Below are 23,278 nucleotides of genomic sequence, written 5' to 3'. Positions count from 1 at the left end.
GAGACACAAGATGGACCAGCGCATCCATAAAATGCACATCTGCAAATGTAGAAGGATTAGAAAGGACACAGCTCAGCTGTATGGTTTGTCCTAATTTCGGGTCACATCCAGATTATGCGCGCGTGTATAGAGAGATGGAAATGCTTTTACCCAGGCGGCTCATTGTTTCACAATTCATGCTTTAAAAAAAAAAAAAAAAAACTTTTAACGTGCTCACACATGAAGTAGCACATGGTACGGTCCATTGAGGCGCGAGGCTCAGCAGCTGGCCAGCATGTCCGCAGAGTGTGGCGCGTGCGGGGTCCGCTGAGGTGAACCTGCTGCTGCCGCTGACCTCCGCACACTCACTCACACGCGGGACAGGTGGCTGCGGGCCGCGCGCACGCCACAGATGCGAGATGCAGATTTCAAGCGAGCACGAGCGTACTTGAGCCCCCCCACCCCCTGTAGTGCGCGCGAGATTATGCTCCAGTCAGGCAGCCGGTGAGAGTGAGTACGGGACACCGGGAGAGTAAGCACATCCTCGGCCGCTGGTCCTCTCAAGAGCTCCGGGAAGATGTCAGGGACGAGTCCGTACCGGGAAACCAGGAGCTAACGGCCGCTCATTTGTCGACTGTGAAGTTTGAAAGGTTTTTTTTTTGTTTGTTTGTTTTTGTGGGATATTGTTTTGTGAGGATAAACCGCCAGGAGGTAACAGGTGTCACGCGCTCCTCCGTCCATCACACCCGGGCTCTTCTTTCCGACTCGTTCTCTTCTCGCAGCCTCGGGGCTGGACTTTTCCTCAGCCATGCTGTGGACGAGGTGGCTGGTCCTGCTGCTCTGCTGGGGGGCCACAAGCAGCGAGCAGCAGCCGCAGGAGAGGGCAGGGGCGCCGGCTGAGGTCCGGTCGGACTCCCGCAGACAGCGCTCCCCTCCGCCGGTGGAGCCGCTGGATTTTGGCTTCGTACCGGCGGCCGTTTATGACACACATGCCTACTACGAGCCAGGGACCATAGGGATCCTGTTCCACATGGTCCACGCGTTCCTCTACGTGGTTCAGCCGAATTCTTTCCCCAAAGGTGAGATTACCCCCCCCCCTACCCCCTGCTGCCTTATTCCCAGAATATTATCCCAGATCTCATTCCTCTGCTGGATGTAAGTCCTGAAATTGATGAACGCACGAGCCAAAGAGCCATAAAAATACACCTTATTGCGATTTGAATGTGTGATGCCCGTCACATTGAATTAATATGATTAGAAATGTAATCTTGATCTGCCAATGTTACATATTTGTCCCATATTTCAACCAAAATGAATATTAAAAGAAGCTGGCTGATGAATAACACAGTGACAGTATGTCAGAATAGACTTCAATTATTCCCTTCAAAATGTGGTATTATCAAGAAGTTCCCTGGCAAAAAAAGCTTTACTTTGGAAGTAAGAACTGTGATGAAAACAGTTTATTTCAGTTGATTTCATCAGATGTAATCATGAAATGTTTGTCAAATTTCAGTATGTGTAGAAGCTGATGGCTGGTCATGCATACAGTTGCTTTCACGGTAAAATTTATGAAGCATGACCTGGTTGACTAAGAATCTCCCCAGTGGCTAAAGCGTCTCACATGTTAGTCTTTTGCTGAAATGCTTTCAAAAAGAAGAGGAATGTATCAACCACAAGAGGTATCCCAGAGGCACCATTATTAGTTGGTGGAATTATTTTAATGAACATGATGTGTTAAATAGAGGGGGACGGGTCTGTATATTTCTTGTTACCTGAATGAGTCTGGTGGAGGGGGAAAAAAAAAAAGGACATGACCTGCTCACAGCTTGTGTCCACTATGAAGCTGGGACCTTTACTCGAGGGTCACATGTCACAAAGAGGGGAAGCCACCTGTCCAGAGGACTCGGTGAGAGTAACAGAGCCTGGCGGCCTGTTTGTACGTCATAAGCTCAATAGCAAAGTCCATAGAAATATCCACAAGTTCACAGGGGCTGCGGTGGCACAAGGCATTTTGCACAATGTTGCGTCTTCGTTATCTGAGGGACAAATGGTCAATGTCTAATTTAGAAATGAAACACTGCCTTGGGTTGATTTGCTTTCATCAAAGAAACGTGAGCGAAGCAAGACGGCATGCAGCGATGACAAGACGACGTTGATCCCATAAACCAATGTTATGAGGAGATTAATGGGATCAATGGCTGTCATAGGTCACGAGTGGTCTTCTTCGGTCTCGGCTACATGCAGGTGATTGACAGGTGATGACGAGTGGCACGTCACACGATCGATAATGTCGCACTTGCTGCGCGCACAGTGTAGTCCAGTAACCCAGTGATGGACGGGAAGAACTGCCGCACACGGGAAGCAACTTGTTTGTATATGCACAACTATGAGTGGTCACGTTGGAGGATGACACAGAGCAATAGGATTGAAGGTTTTAAGTTGCTGCCATTTTGGTGTGCAGGGTTAGGGCCGCTGGCTGGCTAATCAATTAGCAGATCAGCGATTAGAGGAGGCTTTCTCTGTCACCTGCATCACTGCATAATACCTTAAGCCAGTGGACCATATGCTGCCACTGCCGTGGACCTCTCGGTATGATTCACCGTCGTCCACACGCACAGGTGGAGACCTCCCAGGTGTCACGCACATCACTGCGATGCATCACAGGTGTGCAACACAATCCAGGTTTCATCAAACACACATGCTTCCAAGTCATCGATGACCCCGTGAAAAGCTGCTGGAGGTGTTTGGCGCTGAAGTTAGGCCGCGGCTTCAACTAGACTGACAGCTCCCCCGAGTCCGTATGAGACTAATGAGGCTGTTTTAGGGAGCTGCGGTAGAGCCAGGCGGAGCTTTCAGTCAAAGCTTTCCATCAAGTCAGCTGTAACGTGAAAGTTATGAGCCGATCAATGATTTACTAGAATTTAGCTTGGTTGATAGGTTCAGTTAAAAAATCTATGAACTTCATACTTTAGGCAGAATATTGTTTTAGTGATGCAATCAAGGCAGTTCATCCATCCATCCATCCATCCATCCATCCATCCATCCATCCATCCATCCATCCATCCATCCATCCATCCATCCATCCATCCAACCACACACAGTGACATTCACACCTTGAGGCGGGCCTATTTACCGCCCCTCCATGTTTTTTCTCGGAGCCACACAGAAAAGTATTTGAACCCATGACCTTCTCACTTTGAGGGGACAGCCCAAGACACCTTGCGTTACACAAACGATAAATAAAGGCATAAAGGTTTATTTTATTTTTATTTGATAGAGACATTAAAATGTGTTAATTTCATACACATGAAGCTTTTCAGTTTGCTTCAGCCAAAGAGCCAACATGGCTGATACGGCAAATACCTCTAATCCTTTCTATTCAGTGTTGAAGTTAAGTATTTGTGTTTATTTGTTACCCCAAAGCCCCGAAGGCATTAACGGGCTTTAATCACACTTACACTAGCATATCTGGACAATGTTGTAGAAAAAGTAAGAAGAATTTGTATAGTATTTGCATGTCAAATACGTATTTTCTTTCGAGTTAGTTTTATTGGTTTCTTGACACTCAGATGAAGAAACAATATGTATCTTCAACTGGTTTCTATGAGAAACTTAATGAGTTAAATATCTAATTTCTTAGTTGTTTCTCATAGTATTATTGGTTTATATGCTGAGAGAAGGTTGGCCAGTCGTACTGATTGGAAATGGATAAAATATTTCACAACATACAGTAGAAGGTATAGAAAGGATTAGAGGTATGATCAGAAGTCCTGCCTCGTGTTGTTAAAGCAAAGGATAACGTGACAATTACATAAAATACATAATCTGACATTTATGTCACACAAAGTAGTTCTTTTCTAAAGTTTAACCTGCTTGCACTGGTACCAGCATATTCACATGGACATTTGTATCGTACAAATAACCAAAAGCTACTCTCAAGATCAAGTTGTTTTTTTTACCCTTTGAGATCAAATTAATACAGTAACTATTTTATTTGGTTGTTTTTTTTCCCACTTTCTTGAAATGTTTCTACAAACTAATGAAAAACATTTGTGACTTCCTGTCGTGTCAGCTTTTACAAAAATACGAATAAGCAAGCATGAAGTTGGCACAGTGTATTTTATGTATATACAATTTTCTGATCACCATGAGATCAAGTGAATTTATTGCCCAGACTGGTGACAGGATGAGCGAGTTCAGTTGAGGCCGCTGTAAAGAAAACAAGAACTGAAATTTATGTGGGACGAGCGGAGGAAAAGTCGGTGTGTGAGTGCTCATGTCAAATCAGTAAAAATGCACATTAATGGTGTCACAGCCAGTGTAGACTGTCAAATGTTGTTTATGTGATTTGTGTTTCTGGTTTACATTTGAGCTGTTGGCACGTTCTCTCTCTCTCTCTCGCTCTCTTTTTTTGTGTGTGTTAGGTTTCACAGTGCAGAAGCATTTTGGGTGAGTCTCCTGAGCGAGGAGGCCGCGTCTTATCCCTCCTGATACACACAGGGTGGATTAGAGGATTAGCATCCACAGGGCTAATGCTAACACAGGGCTGCTACACCACGGCTACAGATGGCATTGTGACACACACACACACACACACACACACACACACACACACACACACACACACACACACACACACACACACACACACACACACACACACACACACACACACACAGGCCCGAACACATGCATAGTGGAACTGGGTCATCATCCTGGTGTTTGTCTGCTTCCTTTAATTACTGTGATTGGAAGTTGTTTATCTGGGAGAAATTGTCTTATATTACTGTAGCTCAGCCTAAAATCAACTCTGGTTTGTCATATTTAGTCACAAACAAACAAACAAAACAAACAAAAAAAAAAAAACACATATCTGGATCCTTCGCTACAGACACAGCCTCTGCTTATGTGTACAGCAATAAAAACAACACAACGTTTATCATGTAAAATGTTTTGCATGTTTTCAAGAACAAAATATACTTTGGTGGACTCCTGACTTCATTTATATACACTTTGAAAGAATTAATCTGAGAGTTTGCTTGGCGGCTACATAGCAGTCATTGCTAACTGACGGATTGGAAAAACGTCTGCCTCTGAAATTATATTAAGACGCTTCCAAAAACATGATCCTGAATGTATATAGATTTTAAGTCAATCTTTATCCAAATTTAAGTATCTCTAGTTGTAAACTATTGGCCTGCATTACGTTTTATTTCTTCTTTTTTTTTTAGTTGACACTGTATTAGCATCTTTCCATTGGTTATTTAAGGGAAAGACTTACTCCCTTTGAATTAAAAATATCTGTTGTAAAAGCCTAAAAAGACACTGTGGATAATCCTCTTAGTATTTTTACTCAAGCTCATGGTGGGCTCCGTAAGTTTCTTTAGCTCCCCAACCCATGACACACTACACTTATAGTGTTGTGTAATGCACAGTGATACATAATGCACTTTTACCTTGTTTAAAGTAACTTAAGTACTACATAACTGTGCTTTGGTAAATGTGACACTTGTGCTATCGTGCTAACAAAGCTGGAGGCATCACATCGTTTCCCATAATCAAACTGCATGAAACGTCCAACCGGAGCACTGCTTCATGCCAGAGCCACTAAATCGATTTGTTGACCCCTGAAAAAGATATTTCAATGCGCGTACCTTTGGTGGACTGGCAATGTTTTCCCATAGAAGATGGATGGATGGACAATGGGTGTCCATCTGCTGCCAAAGTTTGGGTCAGAATCAAGACGTTGCCTTTCTAAGAGGATCACACTAAGATAATGTGGACAGAGAAGAAGATAAACTAAGAAGGCGTTAAAATGATGTTTGATGACCTTTTTCTATATTTTAGACTTATGAGCCTCCTGAAACTCTGAAATTTAAACAGTACAAACTGCAGAACTTCAGCTCAGCGCCGCTGTCACTGTTGGCGTGCACTGCTGGATTTTCAGCTGTTTTTTGTGTCCGAACACAGAGATCACAACGATTTAAGGATGAAACATGTTGAGAAAACGAGAGCAGTGATGGTCGGAGTGTTGCATAAGGCCACAGCCACACCTTCCAGTAATCTCTAAGAACAGGTCAGTGTGGAAGATTCTGGTCACCAGCCTCTAATTACATTTACAATTAACTGAGCACGGACTTTATATCAGATTTATTTGTGAGCAGCAGAGTCATTGCTTTTTGTGGTTTGTTTCGTCTTGATTGTTTTGTTTTCATAATTTTTTTTAATCATATTTTAGTGAAAGTGAAATACTAATCATTCCAAGCTGGTATTTATTCAAAAGCTGACAATGATAGAAAATGTTCAGCAAATCTCGCTGAGATTTAGTGCTTCATCACTGTAGATACCAAAAACAAGAAAACTGCACTTTAGTTTTTCTCAGAGAAGCTGCCCGCTGAGAATAAAGTCGCCCACCGATGCAGACATCCGAGTCGGTGGCCTCTTGGTTCTTTTTCAAGCGGTTTTCTGAAGGTTGTTTATCCGCTGTCTTCCTTTCATTTGCAGTAGTTACCTCTTATACTGGGTCACTGAACTAAGCTGTCTAAGCTTAACTGCCCTCCGTGGATAACGCTAAGTACCTGAGCAACAACAGGTGGTATTGACACAACGTAGATGTTCCCACATGCTGCATCTGCAAAGTTACCAGGAACTGCCGACATTTCGGAATCGTACCCACCAATGATTTCACTCAAATGCAGCAGTCAGAAAACAGGCAAGTAACCCCCCCCCCCCTGCAGCGAGAGCAAGATGGTGTTGAGAGGATTACCCATATGGTTGTAAAAGACACCCCAAAGCACTGCTCCTTTCACTCACCACATAGGATAAAATGTGACTTCCTGGGTTTGTTTACATGGACTTGATTTATTCAGCGTACCAATGATGGAGCTGAAATTATCGGGTGAATAAGGTTGTTTAGGCTGTATGCTTGCTGGAAATAAAGAGACCACAAACACCGTGGAGTAAGACCGATGTAATTATTGAAATCCAACCAAACATGATAAAAACAGAAGGTTGGAAACAAATCTGATCGGTGTTGCATCTCACCTCTGTGCGCCATGTCACCTCACCTGAGGGTCAGCAGGTGTGCAAGCAGAAGGCAGAGCCAGACAGTGTGTGTGCACGTGCGCGTGTACGTGTGTCTGTGTGACAGCTGTGTCAGCATTCACACGCTGAACCTGCCTCCATCTGGTCATTGTGTACCACCAAGTCCTGCTGATACACACCTGAGGACAAATACTGAGTGACTTTTATTCATTCATTCATTCATTCATTTTCTTCCGCTTATCTGTTTCCGGGGTGACAGTCTGAGTACTGTCACCCAGATCACAATGCACCATTTAAGAACCTTCCTGCAGGTGGTGAGCCCACGGGAAGGTGGCGCCTGGCGTGGGACACGAACCCACTACCCTGAGATTGTGAGTCTCATGCTAGCCGGGGGACCGAGTGACTTTTATTTAATTTCAAATTAGAGATGACATTTATTTACTGTACAGGTTTTAATGTTTCTCTGCGTTTGGTCACTTTGAAGAGCTCATCCTAGTGAAAAATTAACAAAACACAGTTAAATGTTTATACTCTTTGTGTAATGTCAATCAAGCAGGTCCAAATGTTCAAATGAAGTTCATGCGTGCAGGGTGTGAAGCTGTAAATTAGGAGGTTTATCTACGTTCATATTTAACCCTATTCACATATAGGGCTATTTTAATTATACATTTTATGTATCTGCAAATATGCGTGTGAATATTCATGTGTGTACATGGAAGTGTCCCGTCTTTGTGGAGGAGTCTGTGTTTACCTGCTGAGTAACTGTGGGTGAGTCAGTGTGCAGGTAGGCTTAGCTTTGGCTGACCTATATACAGTAAAGACCGACAGCTGGACTGGAATGAAGTGGCCTTTAGGAAACGCCAACACTCAAAGGGAGGCTGCATGATATCAGGTCAACATGCAGCAAACAATAATAGCGATAATGATAAATTTGTCAAATGTTATGCAGCCCTAACTCAACGTGTCCCCCCCCCAAAAAACGAAAACAACTGGTGGCGATCATTAGATCAGGAATATTTCCCATAGTCTGTTTAGCTTTTCCCCTATGAGCGTCACTAATTATGACCCAGCTGAAGTACTCTGTGAATAAATGTGGCACAATTGAAGTTGTGATTATTGTTAGTGCAAACAGTAAGAGCAACACGGTGTCTGCAGGTTTGATCAGATACATGTGAGAACATCTTCATCTGCATCAGAGGTTTTGAATTTGTCGGAGAACAAAAGACTCACTCAGACTTTAGATGGAATTCACAGGTGGGACGGAACAAAGCATTTCACATGTTGCTGCTGTAAAAAATGTATGTTTCATTTGTGATTTCTCCTTCTTATATTCTTGGTTCATTACTTGGTTGGGAGGATTAAAGCGGCTGATAGTGACAGTTATCCACACTGAAACTGGATAAATGTAAGAGTGATCAAGTCCCATTGATAAAAATTGGATGCCAGTTTATTGTGTTTTGTAGTCAGCCGAGCCAGACTCTTACCTGTTTTTACCTGGAAGTTAATATAGTTTCTGATTCATAAGTAAGGCCCAAGCTGAATCATGGTCTGTGTCATTACTAATCTTTGAACCAACAAATATGATTTTATTGTATGTGTGTTCCGATGTCTCACTGCAGTTTTGTGTCACGCCTAAAAATAAAAAAATGCAAAATTTACAAAATCGTTGCTGTGAAAATGTAGAACCCGACTCCCGGATTTATTTTTCTTCTGCACATTCCTTGAAGCTTTTTAGTCACTTAAAAAAAATACTGTTTAATATATTTGTGTATGTGTATTTTACTTTTAGATCTCATTGTTCAAGTCATTCAGCAAAACATGGGTGGAATCAAAATAGAAGAATGGAGAAAGGTATGTCTCTTCATGTTAGTGACACTTAAACTGCTTTTTTTTTCATATGACACTTATGATAACTTTAAATTTGAAATGCTGGTTTGGTTATGTTAGTGTGTTATTGTGTAAAAAAACAACATTTTACCACACCCAGTTTATTTGTATTGAATTGGGCACATTACTGCTTCATTAAAGACACAAGTGTCCCTCTAATCTAAAGGTTTTGCTGGGATTGTACCATTTCTTTTTAAAGTTGTGATCACACTTGGAGACCGGAGCTCTGCTTTCTTCTTAATCTCTTGGCCGTCACACTCACCTTCTTTTGTCTGTGTTTGTTTTCTCTCACTCCGGATTTCAATGCGTGTTTGGCGTCACAGCCAGAAAATGTGGTCCTGTTGCTTCAGGTAAACTTCTGTTAACAGCGTTTGTCTCCACGCTGCTCTGTCCTGAATGTCATACAGGGGTGCTGATGAGTGGATTGATTGTTTTTAAAAAAAAATTTGGTGGGGGGGGGGGTTGTCCTGCAGTGGCTCCACTATGAGGCCGGATTCCTCATATGCACGAGCGTCGGCGTCGTGTTTGTGGTGCTCACTCCCATCATCGCCATGTGCTTCTGCGTGTGCCGCTGCTGCGACAACTGTGGAGGGGAGATGCATCAGAGGCAGAGGAAAAACGCAGACTGTCAACGTGGTTTCTACACCGCCTCACTCATCGGCACCTCCATCTTCATCATGTGAGTCATCCTCCTCTTCTCGACAGCTTTTCTCACGATTAGCATTTGCGTCGTCTTCGCCATTAAGACAGCCGTGATGGTTTGCTGTTTATATCAGTTTTTCCAGTTTGGATTATGCACTATGTTGAAAAAGTGGATGCTATAAATGTACAGTAGTGATGCACTTGTGCAAAACTTTTGTTTGTGGCCAATACCGACAGACACCACAGGTCATCTGCCAAGTAATCATTTTTTCAATAAAAAAAGATGCTAAAAGTCGTCACACATCGTCGACGTCACATTATCCAACTCTGTGTCACTGGAGCCGATCCCATTTGATGATGGAAAAGTTATATCACTCAATGGACAGAGACACAAATAAACAAACACACACTCACTCATACGGTCAAATAAGAGTCTCAAACAAATGTTTTAGGAGTGTGGGACAAAACTGTGGAAGAACTTGCAAACTGCATTCAGAACTCTCAGAATACTGAACTCAAGCTGAAGATATCCTCGCTGGGGAGCGAGAGTGCTGATTGCCAATTTCTTTCAATTGACAAAAGAAAAATCTGATAAAAGTCAGCATTCAGCATCAAAGTCTCCTCTGTACATTCAGTCTGACAGCTCGGCTTTGTTGTTATTTCCAAGCACCTTTCAGAAGTACTCACAGAACCATCTGTGGGTGTGTACGGGTTCAGATCCTTCTCTCTCTTCATGTATTCCCAGACAGATGAGGGTGTAGAGACCTGCCATATGTCTGTTGTGCCCTTAAAGACATTACAGCATTAGTGTTTCAGTCACATCAAGCTTTACAGAACGCCAACACATACGCAGCAGTCCTTCTCTGCACCTGTAAACACGTTTTAAATGGATAGATTAGACTTCTTCAGCTGAGGCACAGACTCGTGGCACCTCCATACTGTTCAGTAGGAGACAGATTCACAGAAATACGATCCACTGGGGACAGCGTGGTGATATTGATATCACTTGGCTGACTGTGAGAGGTCTTTCCGTCTGAATGAGTCCTTTCACATCACAAACATGCACGTTCACGCACATACATGCAGGCATTCAGCACTCTGAGGACATTTGGAGACGTATAATCCATATCTGGCCTGGTGTTGTTGTCATTATGGCAGCAGGTATTGTCCCACTTTCACTGATATACTGTCCGAGTTTACTTGGGTTTTTGTTTAAGAAGCTTTTGTTACAGTTGAACAGCTGAATTAGGAGGCTGAATGGTTGTGGTTGTTTTATAAATATAGCAAGAGTTAGTATTGAGCCAAAGCATCATCGTACTAACCAACCAATCTTCTCACAGCTCCCTATTTACATTGAGATTTGTCTATGTGCTTTAGTTATCTATCATCCTATCTCATCACACTTGGTTTGTTTGATGCAGATGAATCTACAAGCAGTTGTATTAAAAACCATCCCATCAGGAGTCTCTCATGTAGCTGTGCTGCCCTCTGCTGGTGGACTTTGTCACCATGCCTCTTCTGATCCTGAATAATGTTCCTTTCAGTTTGGGAGTTCTCATCGCCTATGCAGCGAATCACAACATCAGCACCCAGATCAAGGGCACTCGACGGCTCATTAATACCAACATGAGAGACCTGAAGACCTTCGCCAACAACACGCCGGCGGTACGCCATCAAATACACACAGAAACACAGACAATACTCATAACGTGTACTGTATATAATGTTACTGTGTGCTTTCTCCTGCAGCAAATTGAATACCTGACAGCCCAGTACACCACTGCAAAGAACAAAGTCCTGTCGGACCTCGACAGTAAGCTGACTATTGTATATTGACAGTCTAATGCTCCTGCTTTACATATTGTAAACGTACTCTTGTCATAAAACTATCTGAGCTTTCTCTGCCTCTTGACAGATATCGGACCTTTGTTGGGTGGCAGGGTTCACAGTCAGCTGGAGAAAGAGGTGGTTCCTTCGCTGGACACCGCTCTGCGTATGGCAGGAGGTAATGCATTTTCTGTATTTGTTCATGAACTTTGATTGATCTTCCACAGTTGAGACGCAGCGTCACAAATTTCATCTAAACGCCAACGTGTTTTGTTTCCTGCATCAAAACAACAATGCCAGGATTATTCTTGTTACATTGTGAAGTTCTGTACTTGTTCCTTCAAGCTTTTTGTACGTGTAATCTGACAAATTCAAATCACGTCAAACAAGAAAGATTTGTTCCATTCAGAGAGAAAATAATCCAGATGTAGCTTTAAAGTAAATAAAGTATTTTTAACTAAGGTTTGATTTTGAATGTAATGAAACTGATCAGGGTGACACAGCTGCATTGCTCCTTATCTTACTGTGAATTTAGTGACTTGTTGCCAAATGTATTGGTAATATTTATCCTCCACATTGCTTTATTCAATACGAGAGATCCTCCACGAGAAAGTTCTCACTCGGTTTCACTTCTGTTCCTCCATCATAACCCTGACATTTCCTTTTTTCTAAAGCAAAAGTTGAGAGCTCCATCAAAGGTAAACAGAGCGGATCAGGACCCAGTGGTGCCCACGTCTTTGTGATAGTGAAAGTGTTAGAAACTGGATATGACTCACACTTTTGTTGTGGTTGCCCCCTGTGGATTGTATCCCTGTTGTGAGTTCAATCAGTGTGATATTTTTAAATATTCATTTTGCAGTGGGTGTATCAACGTAAATGTGAATAATGCACTACCCGAAGATGTGGTATTATCAAAAAGTGAAGAACTTGGATTCACTTTCAATCCTTGGTGTGTTGCTTTTAGCCATGCGGGAGACCAAAGAGGCGCTGGAGAACGTCAGCTCCTCCCTGGAGGTGCTTCAGGACGGGATGGGGAAGCTTCAGGCCAGTTTGTCCGGGGAGCGCGCCTCGCTGTCCAACACGCTGTCCGACCCCGCCTGCACCAACGGAGCCGTGTCCCACACCTGCAATGCCATCCGCACCACGCTGACGCAGCTGGGAATCAACGCTGACTTCTCCAACGTAATGGAACACACAGCCACTCACGAGGTTCATGATTGTGAGAATTAAGTTAAAATATACTTCACTTCACTTCTGTTTCTGTCTGTCAGCTCCCAGATGTCAATCATGCTCTGACCAATGTGAACACAGTCCTGAAAACAGATCTCAGCAACATTGTGCAGAAGGTCAGCGTGTGACTCCAGCTCACCATCGTCCATCTTTTACTACAAACTTTTGTTGAACCCTCTTCACCCCACTCATTTCCTCTCTTTATTAAATCACCAGGGATACTCGTCCTTTAATGACACGCCACGACTGGTTAAAGAGCAAACTAAAAACATTGTTTCAGGTACCTGCGTGTGTGTGCGTACCTGCGTGTGTGTGCGTACCTGCGTGTGTGTGCGTACCTGCGTGTGTGTGCGTACCTGCGTGTGTGTGCGTACCTGCGTGTGTGTGCGTACCTGCGTGTGTGTGTGTGTGTATACGTGTATATATATATGTGTATGTGTGTGTAGTCTAATTACCGTTGAGCTGTGTTTTGTAAATGAGAATAAAATGAGTCTGACGATAGAATCTTTCTCCTCTTACCTTCGCATGATGAAACCTCAGCTCTGCCTCGTAAGTCCTATTTGTTTCTCTAGACTCCCTTTCCTCCCCTCTCTCTCTATCCCCTGTGATCCTGTCTTCCACGTTCAACATGAAGCAAGAATTAATTTGTGCACTTTGTTTTGTGTTTGTGTGCTCTGGTTTGTAACTCTCTTTATGTATGTGTGTGTGTGTGTGTAGGCGTGAAAGGCATGCTGGATAAGGTCGGCACGGAGATAAACGGCTTCGCCAAGATGTTCCCAGTGGAAACCTCTCTGGCCAATTTCACCACTTTCCTCAATGAAAGACAGAAGAGCATGGAGGCCTTTTACCCACAGATTGACCAGATGGATTTCTACAGGTTTGTGCCCATGTGAACTTAAACTGGCTTCATAACGGTCTCATAAAAACCACTTTTCTATGTAAACACAAACGAGAAAAAAAAATTGAAGTCAAAATCTCCATGTTACTATTGTCCATTTTTAACTTGTTTTGAACAGCTATCAATAGTTTTGATGTCCGGCTGTATTTGTAAATAAAAACAGACGTATAGTGGGTCCGGACAGTGGTGCAGTGGTTAGTACACCTCAGAGCGAGAACATTCAGACTTTCAGGAGCTTTACTGTGCCAATTTTGCATTTCTCCCTCATCGGTTTTCTCCAGATCTTCTGGTTTCCTGCCACAATCCAAAAACATGTGTTTGAGGTCAATTGGTCACTCTAAAGTGCCCCTCGACATTAATGTGCGTTATTATCTGTCTCACTGTGTTTGCTCAGTTATAGACTGGCTAAGTTGGATAGAGCGATATGAAAGATGATTGGATAGAACTTACATACAGTATGTATTACAGAGAAGCATAACTGTTGTTGTCACAAGTGAAAACTGTTTTGTGTCTGTGCTGCAGGTGGGTCGGCTGTGTGGCGGTGCTCTGCATGGTGGTCCTGGTCCTGGCTTTCAACGTTCTTGGCCTGCTGTGTGGCACCTGTGGCTACGACAAGCAGGCCACTCCCACAACCCGCGGCTGCCTATCAAACACCGGAGGAAACCTGCTGATGGCGTAGGTTGCCTCGACTGCTACTGTAACCCTGACTGTGAAGGAGTTTATGCTTTTTAGTCGTGTTGGAGCATGTTTCCTTAATGGCTGAAAATGATTTTGATCCCAGTTACCTTTTTATCAAAGCCAAGTAACTTGCATCCCAGCTACAGTTTACAATGTGTAGGTGAAATGTTTCATCAGCGTAACTTATAGTTACCTTCGTAGGATGTTAGGTCACTGAGTCTTACTGAGTTTAGCATGTTCTAAAGGAGGATATGTTTATGGAATATTTGTCTTCCTCTCTGTTCACCTCTTCCTTTTCAGAGGTGTTGGCTTCACATTTATTTTCGCCTGGGTGCTGATGGGCATCGTCACCACCATGTTTGTTGTTGGTGGCAATGTGGAGAAGCTGGTGTGTGAACCTCTGGCTAATCGGCAGCTATTCAAGGTGCTGAACACAAACTTTTTTCCCTCCTGAGTTATTTTATTTTTATTCTCCTCTCTGCTGCTCCGAGTTGTTCATATTCTGCCTGAGCTATAACATTGCGTAAGAGACCACACTGCTGCTCTGTGCTGATGAAAAAACGTGAATGTGCGTGTGTTTGTGTGTGTGCAGATCATAGACACCCCGTTCCTGGTCCATCCTGAGAAAAAGAACTTCCTACCTGGGATGCTTTTCCAGAATCCAAATATTGACCTGACTTTGGGCAGCATGTACAGGTGACAGCTCACGCACATGGAGTGAACATAAAACTCCATTTTAACCACATTTTATCTTTGCATTTTGGTCCCTGTGCAGAAGTAACATATTTTTTTTATTTTTTTATATGTTTGGTTCCTTGTTTGATCTTTGTTTGACAGAGAATGCTATGACAACAACGGCCTGTATCACGCCCTGCAGCTGGAGACCATGTTCAACATCAACTCCTTCCTCAACAGGACTGTAGTGAGTGTCACTGCACTGTCGTATCGCTGACGTAACAACAGGAATGACAACCTGCCGCTTAACCTTGTGTGCATGCTTCACAACAGTACAACAGGGATCTGGCCAAAGTGTTGGACAATGTGCAAGTGGACCTGCAGGACATCACGCTGCTGGAGCAGGCCGGCAGAGACAACCTCATCAACTTCGCCAACTCTGGAATTGGACACATCGACTTCGAGGCTTACCTTACTGAGGTAGTAATCTGTCCCATCACCACTGCAGGGTTCCCTTTTCTTGTTGGTTTTTCAGGCTGGAGAGCAGAGTGTGCTTTCTTTCATACAATGTCCACCTTTGTGTGTGTTTTCACATGTGGGTGTCATTTATTATACTTAACGCGACTATGAGAAAGTAAACATGAGCTACATTTTATTTTTATAAATGATTGAACAGAGGTATTATCTAGATTAATCTTTGAGAATATCATTTTTATTTATTCGTCAGGCATAGCTGCGTGTGGACAGATATAAATGAAAATTTAAATGCTTTTTAACATATACTTTTGTGAGGGATCAAGCACTGACAAGCTAAACATCTCTTCAACTGAACATGAAACAAAATCTAAACCTGTCATTGTGTTTGTCTTCCTTTTTATAGGTGAATAAAGGAGTCACTTTAGTAGATCTGCTCTCCTTCTGCACTGACCTGGAGGCTCAAGCCGACCAGCTGGTGGGTAACATCTACACAAAAACACCACGCTACCACGTTCAGAGACAACTTATCGCAGATGTGCTGTTTAAAGTTACACTGTAGAAGAAGTCTTTGCATTGAGCGGTGAGTTTATTGATCACCTTCATCTCTCCTCTGCGCATAAAACCTACAATATCCACAAGAGTTGTGGAAAAGTGAAGTGTCCTCTTTAGAGCCCGTGTTTGGTTTGATTATTTTGAGCTACTGTGTAGGAAATGACACGTTTGCTCCCAACATAGATATAAAGGTCTCATTGTAAGGTAACCAAAACACGACTTTATTTAGTTTTAGTTGATGATACAATACCAAACTCTGTTTAAAATGAGGCAACACATTTATTTCAGTGGGTAAATTCTACAAATTTGACTTTTCAAATGTGGAAATACAAAAAGAGTTTTATCAGGTCTATTACCAGCAAAAGTCAAATTTGATTCTGATTCCCTAAAGTGCTAATCTGATTACAAAGAGGTGATTTTTCTTTTTTTTTTGGTCCTCTGTAAAGTTGTGCTCCACTCTGACAGCACTTTGCCCCTCCATTCATCATAGAAACTATGGCATCCCTTATTCCTTGCGGTCTCAATTCTAACTCGTTCAGTATTAATGGAAGTACTGAAAGCTGAAGGGATGCTGCATAAACTTATAAAACCAAAGATGCCAGATATATAGTGGCGGAGGCTCTCCAAAGAGGCGATGCACTTCATGCTCTCTGCTGCTCTGAACAAGCTGCTCATTCACCCCATAATCATGCACACACACATTCATGGCACATGCATGGTATAGGAACTGTGCCATTTCACAACACGTGGGACCTGTACAGAGGTATTACTGTGTGACTGTGCTACGTCTGAGGAAGGACAGACCTGCAGGTCTTAGAGTTCATATTCATTCCCCGTGAACCTACAGACTGATAATCTCTTCTGAGACCATTGTAGGAAATTTACCAATGTTAGTGTGTTCTCACTTGATTTGTTCACAGCCACGCGGCGCTCTGGAGAACGCACTGAGAGGACATGCCAGCAGTATCAGGAACATTCACAGGGAGCAGGTGGTGCCCTTGGAGCAAGCAATGGTAATTGTCCCACAACACAAACATAAACTGGATCCAATTAAACACCTTTACTTCCTGAATATCATAAACATGTGCGAGCAAAGGTGATTTACTAATCCTACAAAGTGGCAAAGCTATCCACCGTCATGATGCAGATCTCAGTGTTTTGTTTATTTATTCAATTCTGTGCACAAACGTGGCAAGTAATGAAACTCACGTCACATTCACAACAAGAATATATGCAGCGGTCCTGGAATCCTTTACAATAATCATTATTAGAAAGAGTAATGATTGATGTATGAAAGTCATATTTATACCAAAAAAAGACAGATTTTTAAAACTTCATATGGTAGAAATGTGATGAAGTACGTTCAAAGTAATGTTCCTAAACTTGCACAACTCTAATAACAACAAAATGTTTTTTTATTAAGACAGATACCGAAATAAAACGTGTTATTTCGTGTGGGCCTTCACTGTACAAAACACATGCAGCGTAATACTTTAGACTTTGAGAGTTGGCAGCGCTGCTTTACATTTCATATCTTCATTTGATGTGTTTTGTCTGCTGCAGAAGCAGCTTAATCACTGTGAGGGGGACTTAGATTTTATCCCTGCCTACAGTGATAACTCATAAATACATATTTGCAATTAAAAAAAGGTTTTCATACCTTGTTGTAGTTTAATGGTGTTAAAGTGTGTCTATCTTTGCTTTCCCCTCCTTTTCTTTCATTAAATGATGACAGAAATATGTCAAGGCGCGGGTAAGACGCTGTCGATGCACTGTGATGATGGTTTTTGTCCTCCTTTGTCGTAGTTACGTGGTTTGTGATGTTCCAACAGCTGTGGCGTGTCGTGACGAACTGTAAACCAATAAATACAGACACGCTTTTTTCTTGTTTGGTAACTATTGGTGTTTTTGTGTTTTCACACAGAGTACGTTGAACCAGAGCATCAGACAGCTGCAGAGGGCCTCCAGCGACTTACCGGTGAGCAGAACACGGATTCAAACCGTGCTACAAATAGAAAGTAGGAAGTCTGTTGGGTTATTTGCTCAGATGACTTTCTTTCTCTCTTACAGGTCAAGGTCACAAATATTCTGAGTGCCATCGACGCTGCGGAGTACCTCATCACTAACAATGCCTCCCATGTGGTGAAGCAGGTACACAACTGTCAAATAAAACAAAACGAGGAAAAAAACTGCATCAACTTTCTGTTTATGTGACCTGATAATGTGGATTTGCAAAGGCTTCTTCTTCATTTTTCTTTCTTTATTTTGTGTGGTTTGTAGGAAACAAAGGGCTACGTACAGAGCTTGGTTGGGTACTTCAAACAGTACACAACATGGGTTAAAAACTCTGTAAGTCTTTCTCACTGTTTTCCTTCTTATATTTTCTAACTTCCAGAACAGGAAACACACATACTGTGTTCACTCGGATGATTTACAGTGTAGTCACGCTGCCCGCTCTAATGGGCTGATCCAGTGATTGAACCTAATTCAGCCGAGTTGAACAAGATGTTTATGTTTCAGTAAATTACAGGAGCTTTAAAGATTTTCCCGATTCGAAACAGACTTCTTATTCTAGTGGACGAATCAGGCGATCGGCCAGCAAGTCACAAAAAGTTGTGGTTTTTGAAATTTGACATCCTTATGACATTTTCTGCGTGTGCATTTGTGTGTGTGTGTGTGTGTGTGTGTGTGTGTGTTTAACTCTTCAGCTAACTACAGAGGTGGCCCCGTGCAAACCGATCAGCAATATTGTGGACAGCATGGAGATAGTAGCATGCGGCTTCTTGATCGACTCAGTGGTAAGACATTGCTGTAGTTTCTGTGCCTGTGTGTGTGTGTGCGTGTGCGTGCGCGCGTGCGTGCGAAAGCAGAAGCTGCTGAAGGGCTCTGATTCATGGTGCAGCTGTACGTACAGTGCATTGCATGTAGCCTGGATGTATCTGGATGTTAAATGGAAACATAAACGGCTCTTTGACGGGTGCGGGGAGCTCCGGGGTTTTGGGGGCGTTGGGGACCGGAGCCACACGTGTGAGAACAGCATGTTCTCAAGCCGCTCGCACACACTGAGATGGGACAGAGTCTGTTTTGAGCGGCCGGCCCGAGAGTTACATACATATATAATCTTCAGTGTTTACACTCAAGACCCTGTGGAGCTGTAAAGATTTATATTTACATATCAGTTATATATCATTCCTGTGAGTCTGTAAAAGTTTAATGTGAGCTCAAACAAGCCACCGACTGTGAGCTTTATAAACAGTTCACACATGAATGCTCCAGCAAAGCCTGCAGCTACTGTACTGAGTGTGTTGAGTGTGTATTTATGTTTCAGTGCGAACGTGCGTGCGTACATGCATGTGAGTACATGTAATGCACATGTAGTAATTGTTTATGTAGGTGAAATACCTATCTTCTTCATTGTGTTTTGTGTATCTGAAATGCAGCAAGCACTGTGTGGCAGGGCTGCAGCCAACAACGACCTCACATTATCAATTAACTTTGTCGGTGCATCAAGTCAAAGTTGTGCAAGTCGTTTACCACTGGAAGACAGTTTATTTCCCCTTAACATGGTGCTACTTTCATTTGCCACATGCATTTGTAGGATGAACGACAGAGCTGTGCATGAAATGTAATGTACCAAACACAGAATTTCTTAGTTTTTGTGAAGTTTGTGAAATCTCTGCTCTCTGTGACAAACTGAATTTAACTGAGAAGCGTTCAAATAGAAGCTGTGAAAACTTATTCACCTTCTGTTGTGTTGTGTTACAGAGTCAAGTTTGACTTTTTGTTGTAAAATAAAAGTGCACAGATTGAAGACGTTTATTGACAGATACATAGCAGGGCAATGCCATGCAAAAAGAACAGGTTGAAAACAATAAAGCTGTGAAAGAAACTGCATGTTTTAGATTTGAAGTGTGAGCAGCTGAATAATGAATGAGTCACATAACAATGATCTACTTATATTAGACATGAACATCTGTTCTTGAGAGTTGAGTTAGAGGAATAAATCTGGTCTTACTTGAGAAAAGTGACTGATTGCTGATAACTTGTGTTTCAGAACACGTTCTGGTTTGGTCTGGGAGCCTGCTGCATCCTTCTCCTCCCCAGCATCATCTTCTCCGTCAAACTGGCCAAGTATTTCCGAAGGATGGACACAGAGGACGTCTTTGAAGAGTAAGTCCAAACATCCAGACACGGACTTCCTGTTAGTTTTGCTCCTGATTTTTCTCCGTCTTCTCTGATGTAGATGAAGGCCGAATTAATGAATCCTTTTCTCCCCCTCTCTCTGTCATCACTCCGATTCATGGGTTTTGATTCTCCTTCATCTCGTGGTATTTCCACTCTTTGCCTCCAGCTCCTGCTCTTACCCGTGGCTTGTTGCACTTTGACACCGGCCTGCTGTTCACGCATCTTGTCGCCTTCCTCCACGTACACACTCTGTTTTTGGTACAAGACCTTCAGCTTTGGATCTCTTTCACTCATTTCTCGCCTTTTTTCCATCTGAAGTCATCGGCATGGCTTCTTTTCTCTTTGCATGGACTTTCCCCTTTAATCCTGTCCTTCCTATTGTACCTCACGAGCATCACTCTCTGCGGATCTCTCCGTCCTTGTCGCTCTGGACTCCTCCCATTGTCCTTCTCATCAGTCCTCCTTCACTCTTGTGTTGCAGTATGGCTAATACAGGTAATCACGGTGGTAACCACGGAAACCTCTCTGCGCCCAGGTACGAGCCGAGCCCAACGAATTCTGCTCGCGTTGATTTGTGGAGGGATATTTATGTGTTTCGACTCTGCAGGCTGGTCAAACTAAGGCTCAGGGTATTTCTCCACAAACAGTGATTTGTAATGATTCCTCCAGCTATGTGTGTGTGTGTGTGTGTGTGTGTGTGTCTGTGTGTGTGTATATTTAGTTCTCCCTATTGTGACACCCTGACCCGCTTCCCTCGGGCCTCTGCTCCCCCGAGCCCCTACGACTGGTGACCTGCAGCAGTGCTCCTCCCGCCGAGGTATTTGTGATCAATAATTACTAACCCTCCTCTGGTCTAACAATACAACAACCACATCAAGAGAAACCATCAAATCCTCATCAGGCCGACTCCACACAGACGTCTCTTTTTCTTTCCTTCTCATTGTCACCATCTCCTCCTCCCCCGGGACACAGTACCTCTTCTTCAACTTCATCCGACAGTGTCGGACATCAACAGATGGTGTTTTCATCTGCCCAAACCTCTGATACGTTTGACATCCAGGAGATTCTGTCCCTCAAGAGGGAAGATTGCTTACTTGTCTGTGCTGTGTAAACAACACAGCCGGGCTGGAGAGGGAAGCTTTGCAATAAATCCGAGGTGTCACAACATGGAAGAGACATCATGGCCTGCCAGTCACTTAGTCCACACTTCTACCTGTGCTTCTTGAAAAACGCTCACTTGTTGGATTTGTTCTGACTCTCAGTTACATAGCATTAAGTCAAAGATCAATTTGATATACATAGGTTTGTCAATAATTAATTGCAGTATTGATAATTGTGTCAATAGTCTTTTGGGTGAATTAATTAGTTGTTTGATGAATAAAAAGTGTCACCAGTTTCTCTAAAAGTCTTGTGTTACAAGCTAAAAAGTCACTTGCCAAAGATCATAAATTAAAAGCAAGGCTGAGTTTGTATAAACACAACTAAAGGCTGAAGGACGATACTGTGAAGGTTTGTAGTTAATATTTTCATGTTGGTTTAAGAGTCTGCAGTGATTTCTCCACAACAAACAAGCAACAGATGTGGCACAGACGTCTGTGAAAACATTCCTGGTTGTTGTCTGATGACTTGTCGTGAAATCTTAAACTCAGAGCTAATTTTGTTTTTGTTTTCTTACTTCCACAGTGGACAAGAAAACTGGAACTGAATCCTTTGTGGTAAGTACCTTTTTAAATTGTGCCCAAACTTTTTTCACATTAAACCTGGGTTCCAGGTTATGCAGCAATGAAGCACAAAATAAAGTATTTTGTTGATTTTACAACTGTAATCAATCCGCGGTCGTGGTTTGGTTGCTCAACATCCCTCGGCATCACAAAGTCACTGCATCATGTACAAGGAGGTACTGAATTTTTTTTTTAAATTAAGGTGTTTTACCTTTTTTTTTTTTTTAAAGGTTTCCTGAATAAATAGCTCTTCCTCAGTGTGAGTTTCTGTACCTCTGCTGTGCAGTTGATCTCAGCGGTTTAAGTTCTAGTACAGGTACTAGGTCAGTACTAGAGACTTTTGCTTGCTGTGAGGTCGTCAAAATTAGTTTTGTACACGTCCATAAAAAAATAAGACACTCACTAGAATCTAAATCTGCTTTTTTTTTTTTTTCCCAAAGTTTTGTTTAAAAAGTATTGTTTATCGGTGAGAGTGGTGAGAGTCGGCCACGGTTTCACCTTCAAACGTTCCAAAATCTGTCAGGCTTCCTTAAAGCTACTTCTAACTCAGTCCAGACGCAGAGGAGTCTCTCTGACTGGGCTTCTCTCGTTTCCAGGCTCACTGGACTTTCACCTCCAGCTCAGATCACACAACACTTCAGAGCTCAAAAAGGGAAGATCAACGAGGATCAGGAATTCTGCGTTGAGAGCGTCCCGCCTCTCAGTAATCAATTCTTCTGGACATTTTAACAAGGACCTCTGACGTCGGCCAACTGTACACATCCAAAGTGTTTTCTCTCTCTCTCTCTCTCTTTCTCTCTCTCTCTCTCTCTCTCTCTAGTGTTTCATGCCGTAAAAGATCAACTGTCAAAGCACCATTCCTGTATACTTCGTTTTATCTGTAGAGCATAAATTTGTACCTGAACTGTCAGTTTAAACATGGTGACACAAGTGTACATTTTTTTTTTACACTTTCAAGACTTTTGAAAGTTTTATATATTTTTGTTAATCTTTGTTTTATAACATGTATGTAGTTTTTGTAGCCGTAGCCGTGAATATTTTTGATATAGCTTCGCATCATTTTGGCTCGTCTCCAGCCAGGTAGAGTTTCCCAGAACTGTTTTGACATTTTGGAAAACACGCCGGTCTCTTGTCTCGCAGAATATACCACAATCAGAATTGTGAAATCCCAACAGACGGTTACTTTAACTTGGCAAAAAGAGCAAATCAAGATCTCCAGCACATTGAATCTTTCACACAATTATCGTGTTTCTATCCATCACACGTGTTTCTGAATGAGTCAATAGGCCTGCGCTTATCTGTGCACTCATGACTGTGTTTGTCCTCGAATGAAGTGTGATCAGGAACATTTGTGGCACATTGTGGTGTTCCTGAAGCAGAAAGTGGTTACCCACCCAATAAAACCCAGGTCTTAAGCCAGTGGTGCTGTTTTGTCTTGTTTTTTGTTTTTGGTTTGTTTGTTTTTTTAAAAGAACAGAGTGCT

At 42.6% G+C, this 23,278-nt stretch overlaps 1 protein-coding gene across 1 annotated transcript; it reads left to right on the top strand.

The window, feature by feature from the left end:
- Positions 1-282: 282 nt before the first annotated feature.
- Positions 283-23,215, top strand: prom1b (prominin 1 b). Its single transcript, XM_080463077.1, has 28 exons — positions 283-1,058; positions 8,813-8,874; positions 9,234-9,260; positions 9,384-9,589; positions 11,097-11,217; positions 11,302-11,365; positions 11,468-11,557; positions 12,054-12,077; positions 12,344-12,561; positions 12,651-12,725; positions 12,826-12,889; positions 13,327-13,486; positions 14,030-14,182; positions 14,486-14,609; positions 14,778-14,881; positions 15,023-15,107; positions 15,194-15,340; positions 15,741-15,812; positions 16,810-16,902; positions 17,625-17,642; positions 17,814-17,867; positions 17,960-18,040; positions 18,170-18,238; positions 18,598-18,687; positions 19,944-20,059; positions 20,241-20,332; positions 21,758-21,789; positions 22,392-23,215. The coding sequence occupies exons 1-26, from the start codon at positions 788-790 to the stop codon at positions 20,272-20,274; spliced, it is 2,622 nt and encodes an 873-aa protein (XP_080319203.1). The 5' UTR covers positions 283-787; the 3' UTR covers positions 20,275-20,332; positions 21,758-21,789; positions 22,392-23,215.
- The last annotated feature ends 63 nt before the right edge of the window (positions 23,216-23,278 follow it).

This window comes from Lipophrys pholis, assembly GCF_963383615.2.
Source record: "Lipophrys pholis genome assembly, chromosome: 5".
Lineage (NCBI taxonomy): Eukaryota > Metazoa > Chordata > Actinopteri > Blenniiformes > Blenniidae > Lipophrys > Lipophrys pholis.
This window is presented reverse-complemented; position numbering and strand designations above follow the sequence as displayed.